Below are 8,224 nucleotides of genomic sequence, written 5' to 3'. Positions count from 1 at the left end.
TGACTGAAACGAGTATGCAAAGACAGATGTTCTCAGCAGTTCATTTACCTTGTGAAAAGAGCAGTGTCTGTTTGGCAGTTACGTGCCTAGGACACAATGCTGGTAAGAAGGTGTGCATATACTCTTATGAAACCATAGTGTTGTCACAAATGCTTTTTATCTCTTAGCGCTAATACTGGTCTGGGGTCACTTCAAAAGTAGGTCATTCTGCAGTCAATCAGAAATATTGCAGTGCTGATAATCTGTCAGAGCAGTGCTTAGGAGTGATGAAGAAGTAGACTTATTAAGCACATTTAGAGTAAGGTACACGGAGGTAATGGAAATGCAATTTACCCAAACTCAGGCAAATTAACAAAAAATTTTAATAAAGAGTATTCAATATAGCACCACACAAAAGGTACACTGTGCTTTGTGTTGCCTTTAAGGAATATGCCAAAAAACTTTCATACTAAAAAAACTAATGTAAAAAACTTTCTTGTTCATCAGAGCTTACTCTTGGCTGTTTAGAGAAGCCATTCTGTAAGAACCACAGCTTTTGTACATGTTTGGTCTTCTAGGCAGATTAAGCATTGTTCCCTTACCTGTTAGTTCTCTTTCAGCTTCTGGGGTTTAAGCTTTGTTCAAAGAAACTCACTTAAGACAAGGTGCTTTCAGGAAAAGCATTCAGTCCATAATCTTACCAACAGATCCAACTGACAACATACTAGTCATCTGCTAAATTCTGTTTCTTGAAAAAGTAACAGAATTTTGATCAATGGCAATTGTGTGAATTGGGCTCTAAAAATTGATCCTAAGCAAATTGAGAAAGATTTGGAATTGGCTCTTAATTCTGTCTTGAGCTCAAAGATAAACAAGGAGTAATACTTGATAAAATTACAAATAAATTGCATCACAGAAAAAAGATGGGTGACACTGAAGGGTCACTTACTCCATCTCTTCTTTCAGTACAGACTGTTATGCTATAACGGCTTATTTCAAATATAAGGTGCCTCTAAAGTATTTATTGGTCCCTTACATAGCTAAACTTTCTTAGCCTGAATTGTTTAGATTAAGTTCTGTATATTAGCTATTACACTATTATGCTTACATTAAATAGGTTTTATTTTTTTTCCTTTCTGTAACTGAGGTGAACTGGAAATGTTTCCATTCTGCCTGAATATGGAACACACAGATATTTCAGAACATCATTTATTTGATGCATCTTGCAGTTAGAGAAAGGCCAGTTTGCATAAAGGGAACCTTAGTAAGCCAACAATAGTAACAAGAGCCATAGTCAAATGAAAGTGTGGAATGGACCCAGTGCTAACACATATAAAGAGAGTACTGAAAAACTTCTAGGATTCCAGCTTCACTGACTCTAGTACAGAACTTGCTTCTTTATACTCTTCGGCTTCTTCCAATTCTTTTTCATTTTCCTGGAATTAAAAACAAAACTTTTGAGTACTTTGAAAATAATGGACATGGGATTAAATTTAAGAAGGAAACTATGAAACAAGGGATATATCATTATTGAAAACACTAGTTTTACATAATTCAAAGCACAGGTAATTTTCTTTTGTCCTGCTTAAGGTCCAGGATAATGGCTGTCAGGTGGTGTGGAATAATTACTAAATTGGCCAAGAATACAAAAGTACAGCATTGTTCACACATTAAGGAAAGTCATAAAATCAAGAGGCTTCTGAGGTAGAATACAGCCACAGCTGGCACACGGAGAATGCAACATCTGCGATTCCCTGTACAAGGTTGTTTGCGAAACTACACGAGGGATGGAACGGAACACGCTTGTTCCGTGGCCTTCCCTTGTGACGAATAGCAGATATGGGAACAAGATGGTACTACGGAACTGATAAGCGGCCTACACGCTACCCGAGCCAACATTTCATCAAATGTTGATGAAATGCTGTCCTTTGTGCGAACTTTGCTCACCACAATGTACCAAAACACACCTCCATCCCAGAGGCTACCCGCCCCCGAGGTGCGACCACTCCTCCTTGAGTACACCAATCATAATAAAAGTATTTATGACTAAAGTCACTCAAACTCCACTTTGAAGTTAAAAAAATAGTATAAAAACAGCCCGAGAGAGGGGGGATACCCAAGGAAGACACCATTACGAACAAGTCAGAACTCCATCACTGACTTCTGGGACCAGTCGACGGGCTGAGCCTTTCTTCCCCCGCACAGGGACGCCTTTGGGTCAGACTTAGATTATACCGAGTGTTTCCTCGGGAAACTTAGAAATCTCTCTAGAGAACCTCTATCCTACATTTAGAGCCAGGCTGTATTGTTTATAACTTTGTCGCGTGTTTTGTATCTGTAACAATACTTTCATTTGCACGTGCTTTGCAGACAGTGTATTTATCACCGGCAATCCTAAAGAACCTGTATATCTGTTGTTTAAATAAACTGCACTGTTTAAGTAGCTAGTCGTTTCAGTTTCTCACTGAACGCGACCAAAGACTCGAGAGTGGCCGTGCTAGTACTTAATAACAGATATACTATGAATTATGGCAAGCGGTATGGTATGCCTTGCATTACTTCTTTGAAAGGAGAGAGAGTCCCTTACAGGACTCAGCTGTCTTGTTTCTTGTCCATAGCATAATAATAGTAAGAAAAGTATTTTGACTATTTCAGTTCACTACAAGTATATTATATACATCTACGTGATCTAGAAAGACTACCTAAAGTAAATGAACTATTTTTTCTGATCATGTAACTATCACAGGAATTCAGAGTCCATTCTAATAGTTCAGTATTTAAGTGTATGTTGAATGTGCGCTCCCTTAAAGACAGCTTCTAATATTCTAACACACGCAGTTTTTATAAGACTGAAGACCAATTCTGTAAAGACAGTTATCTAAAATGAAATATTGGTATGTTATAGGGTGTTAGTCTTGGGACCTATAAAAAGTAATTCTTAAATCCAGTTCTAATATGCTGCAATTGCAGTACAGATAAGCATGTTTATCCAAGTTCATCAAGGAACAACAGCATTTCTTGATCAGTGGATTTTAGTGCTACACTTACTAGTAGTTGAGTAAGATCTGCATGTGCAACTTCTAATCTGCGCTGGCAGTCTGGAATCATCATTCGTGACTCTTGTAAGATCTCAATCTGTGAAAATTAGAAGCCAATGAAATGAGAATGTATTCCAGATAGATAGGAACGTTATTTTTTAAGGTAAGTCTTTACTCTGAAAAATCAGTAGTCCAGTCACCATCTAGGAACTTAAGGACAGTGGTACCTATTTTCTGAATAGGCTTTTTATTAAAAGACACACTTAGCATAATTATTAAACTCTGTTAATTTACAGGACACTTCCATTCGCTTTGTGTTCAGATAATACCACATAGAAATAATTACTGTATGAAAAAAGTTATTGAGTTATTGATCACATTGTGTGCACACTGCAGGAAGCTCTGACTGAAAGAGAAAGGTAAAGAAAAACTAAAAGCAAAGACCAGCAAGCTCATATTTTTGATGTTTATCATGCATAAAAAGTTATTACTTATCCTTGTGCTTCATTTGGTCAGAAAGATTATTCTCACCATGCACTTTGAATAAAATTTCTAAACTGGCACCCCACTGAATCTGAACATCCTGACTCCTCCTACAGGAAAAATTCAGATTTATACAAGGGAACATTTCATGGAACACTTTTGGATCTGAAATCCAACTACTGAGAAGAAAAAGTGTGTGGAGTTGTTCAATAATGTTAGAATCATAGAATCTTCATGGTTGGAAAGGACCTTTGAGATCATCGAGTCCAACCATACACACACACACACACACACACACACAAACAAACAAACAAAAACCAAAACCAAACTGTGGCAATTAGTCATGGACTCCGTTTTGGTGCACAAGTGAAGGCACTTTATTTTAGGCAACAGCCTCCTTAAGTACCTTTCCTTACAGAGCTACTCATTCTCCCTTGCTACATCCTTATCATGTGATCACACAACACATACCATATATGGTGTAAATAAAGACAAACTATTTATCTTTAGCAACCCGGCCATTAGCACTCTCTCTTCTTCTTCTTATCTTTAGCAACCTGGCAAAACTCTCTCTTCTTCTTCTGCTTATCATGGCCCAGGTCCTGTGCAGCTGGGGCTTGTTTTACTTATCCCATGGTTTGCCACCAACGAGAGCAATGAGATCTCCAGGGCTCGTTCCGGGTGCCCCATCTGCAGGTTCTTCGGCATCCACAACAAACCAAAAAAAACAAAACAAAACAAAACAAAAACCCCCAAAAAACCCCAACAACCTACAATCTCTGTCCTTCAGAGCATTCCCTGAAGTGCCACATCTAGACATTTCTTAAACACCTCTAGGGATGGTGACTCAACCACCTCCCTGGGCAGGCCGTTCCAGTGCCTGACCACTCTTTCAGTAAAGTAATTCTTCCTAATATCTAATCTAAACCTCCCCTGCCGCAACTTCAGACCATTTCCTCTGGTCCTGTCATTATTCACCTGGGAGAAGAGGCCAACACCCACCTCTCTACAACCTCCTTTCAGGTAGCTGTAGGGGGCAATGAGGTCTCCCCTCAGCCTCCTCTTCTCCAGGCTAAACATGCCCAGCTCCCTCAGCCTCTCCTCATATGACTTGGTCTCCAGACCCCTCACCAGCCTGGTAGCTCTCCTCTGGACACGCTCCAGCACTTCAATGTCCCTCCTGTACAGAGGGGCCCAGAACTGAACACAGTACTCGAGGTGGGGCCTCACCAGTGCCGAGTACAGAGGCACGATCACTTCCCTACTCCTGCTGGCCACGCTATTCCTGATACAAGCCAGAATGCTGTTGGCCCTCTTGGCCACCTGGGCACACTGCTGGCTCATGTTAAGCTGGCCGTCCACCAGCACCCCCAGGTCCTTTTCTGCTGGGCAGCTCTCCAGACACTCTGCCCCAAGCCTGTAGCGTTGCTTGGGGTTGTTGTGACCAAAATGCAGGACCCGGCACTTGGCCTTATTAAACCTCATACAGTTGGCCTTGGCCCATCGATCCAGCCTATCCAGGTCCCTCTGTAGGGCCTTCCTACCCTCAAGCAGATCAACGCTCCCACCTAGCTTGGTGTCATCTGCAAACTTACTGAGGGTGCACTCAATCCCCTCATCCAGATCATTGACAAAGATATTAAACAAAACTGGCCCCAAAACTGAGCCCTGAGGGACACCACTGGTGACCGGCCGCCAAGAGGATTTCACCCCATTAATCCCAACTCTCTGGGCACGGCCATCCAGCCAGTTTTTAACCCAGCGAAGAGGACACTTGTCTATGCCATGATTCGCCAGCTTCTCCAGGAGAATGCTGTGGGGGATGGTGTCAAAGGCCTTACCAAAGTCCAGATAGACAACGTCCACAGCCTTCCCTGCATCCAGAAGGCGGGTCACATGGTCACAGAAAGAGATCAGGTTGGTTAAGCAGGACCTCCCTTTCCTAAACCCATGCTGGCTGGCCCTGATCCCTTGGCTGCCCTGCACTTGCCGTGAGAGCTCACTGCAGATGATCCTCTCCATGATCTTTCCTGGTACCGAGGTCAGGCTGACAGGCCTGTAGTTCCCCGCATCCTCCTTCCGACCCTTCTTTTAGATGGGCATCACATTAGCCACCCTCCAGTCATCTGGTACCTCCCCTGTTGACCAGGATTGTTGATCAGTGATGGAGAGAGGCTTGGTGAGCTCTCCTGCCAGCTCCCTGAGTACTCTTGGGTGAATCCCATCCGGCCCCATTGACTTATGTGTGTCTAGGTGCAGAAGCAGATCACTGACTACTTCCTCCTGGATTATGGGTGGGTTGTTCTGCTCTCCATCCTTATCTTCCAGCTCAGGAGGCTGAACCCCCTGGGGATAGCTGGTCTGACTATTGAAGATGGAGGCAAAGAAGGCATTAAGTATCTCAGCCTTCTCCTCGTCCTTGGTTGCAACTTTCCCCCCCGGCATCCAGTAAGGGATGGAGATTCTCCCTGGCTCTCTTTTTGTTGATGTATTTATAAAAAACTTTTTTTGTTGTCCTTAATGTTAGTGGCCAAGTTGAGCTCCAGCTGGGCTTTTGCCTTCCTAATTTTCTCTCTGAATAACCTAACGAGATCTCTGTACTCCTCCTGAGTTGCCTGTCCCTTCTTCCAAAGGTGGTAAACCCTCTTTTTATTCCTAAATCCCATCAGATGTTCCTTGTTCATCCAGGCTGGCCATTTTCCCCGCCCTTTAGATTTGCAACGCTTGGGGACAGCCTGTTCCTGGGCCTTTAAGATTTCCTTCTTGAAGAGTATCCAGCCTTCCTGGACCCCTTTGCCCTTCAGGACTATCTCCCAAGGGACTCTCTCAACCAGTGTCCTGAACAGGCCAAAGTCCGCCCTCTGGAAGTCCAAGGTGGAGGTTTTGCTAACCCCCCTCCTTACATCACTACCAATTGAAAACTTGACCATTTCATGATCACTAAACCCAAGATGACCTTTGACCACCACATCTCCCACTAGTCCTTCTCTGTTTGTGAGCAGTAGGTCTAGCGAGGCACCTCCCCTGGTAGGCTCGCCTACCAGTTGTGTCAGGAAGTTCTCTTCCATGCACTCGAGGAACCTCCTAGCCTGCCTGCTCTCTGCTGTGTTGTATTTCCAGCAGATAGCTGGCAGGTTGAAGTCCCCAACCAGAACAAGGGCTGGCGATTGCGAGACTTCAGCCAGCCGCTTACAGAATACTTCATCTGTCTCCTCATCCTGGTTGGGTGGTCTATAGCATACTCCCAGCACAAGATCATCTCCCTTATTTGCCTTCCCCTTCATCCTTACCCATAAACACTTGACTTTATCATCACTGGAATCTAGCTCTATCCAATCAAAACATTCCCTAATGTACACAGCCACACCCCCACCTCTCCTTCCTTGCCTGTCCCTTCTGAAGGGCTTATAGCCATTCATCGCAGCATTCCAGTCGTGACACAATGGCTTCCAGCTCATCCCGTTTGTTGCCCATGCTACGTGCATTCGTGTAGATGCACTTGAGCTGGGCTACCAATTTCATCCCCATCCTCGGCCCTTTATCCCTAGGCTCATTACTAGTGGGCCTGGTTTTATCCCCTTCCCCCTTCGTTTCTAGTTTAAAGCCCTGTCCATGAGCCTTGCTAACTCTTGGCCTAGTACCCTTTTCCGCTTTTGGGATAGGGTTTCCCCATTCTTAGCAAGCAGGCCTGGTGTCCTGCAGATCAAACTATGATCACAGAACCCAAAGCCCTGCTCATAGCACCAGTTTTGGAGCCAGATGTTGATCTGTCCGATTTTCTTGTTCACCCATTCGTCAGTCCCCAAAACTGGAGGGGCAGAGGAGAACACAATTTGTGCTCCCGAACCCTTGACAAGCCGTCCCAAGGCCCTGAAATCTTTCTTCATTGCCCTCAGACTTCTACTCTCCAGCTCCTCACTGTCTGCCTGTAAGATCAAAAGAGGGTAATAATGTTAAATCTATTTAGAAATTAAAGTAGGTTAGATATTTAAGTATGAAACCTCTTCTGCATTCAGGATAACCTACAACAAAAGGCTTTCACTTTAAATGGCTTACTTCATTCTGTCATTCCTATGTTGTATTCTTTCAGTATTAATGCTGCCACACTGAAGGGAACACTGTCATCACAAAAGGGACAATAAGCTATGGCTAAGAATATATTTATGCATACAGGAAGGCCTTTTGTAGTACAACATTATCATTATTCTTAAGTGCCATATGCTTAAGTTCTTAGTTCAAGTCATTTTTCAGAGAAAGGGTTTAAAAACCTTTTTCTAATTTCTTTTCAGAGAATCTAGGGCAAAACTTGCCTACTTTTGATGAAGCAAAGATGGTTGACAAATGTTTAAAAAAAGTTAAGCACCCCCAAGTTCTAGTTCTCATCAGTATTATCACTTTCTTTTAAGCATTCAGCATTGGACTATTAAAAATAAGACTAGTTAGTCTGCATGTTAAACTTTCAGTGAATAAATAAAGGTTTGTAATCTCTATAGAATGAGGCATGCCATGAGACGATGCCTTTTGCTTTATGTACTACAACTTTGTTCTACAAAGAAGACCTACAAGCGTGAGAATATCCAATTCTTGGGCTGGTGTTGCTAAATAGTTGTGTGTTGGAAAGCTGGTGGATGATACGGAAAGTAGTAATTTATTTAATATATGCCACTCAGTAAGTGATCAGGGAAGGCATATAAGTTTTAGTCCTGGCTGCTGTAAGAAAAGAA

General features: G+C 42.9%; 1 protein-coding gene across 1 annotated transcript in view; it reads right to left on the bottom strand.

Moving 5' to 3' along the window:
- Positions 1–339: 339 nt before the first annotated feature.
- Positions 340–8,224, bottom strand: part of LOC128902116 (tubulin-specific chaperone A-like) — a 65,564-nt gene continuing 57,679 nt past the window's right edge. Inside the window, exons 3-4 of the mRNA XM_054184507.1 lie at positions 3,028–3,114; positions 340–1,415 (exon numbers count right to left, since the gene is read on the bottom strand). Of these exons, the coding sequence (XP_054040482.1) occupies positions 1,335–1,415; positions 3,028–3,114 (168 nt within the window). The 3' untranslated portion in view covers positions 340–1,334. The remainder of the gene's footprint in view (positions 1,416–3,027; positions 3,115–8,224) is intronic.

The sequence above is a fragment of the Rissa tridactyla genome, chromosome W (assembly GCF_028500815.1).
Source record: "Rissa tridactyla isolate bRisTri1 chromosome W, bRisTri1.patW.cur.20221130, whole genome shotgun sequence".
Taxonomy (NCBI): Eukaryota; Metazoa; Chordata; class Aves; order Charadriiformes; family Laridae; genus Rissa; species Rissa tridactyla.
Note: the sequence above shows the minus strand (reverse complement) of the source record. Positions and strands in the feature narration are given on the sequence as shown.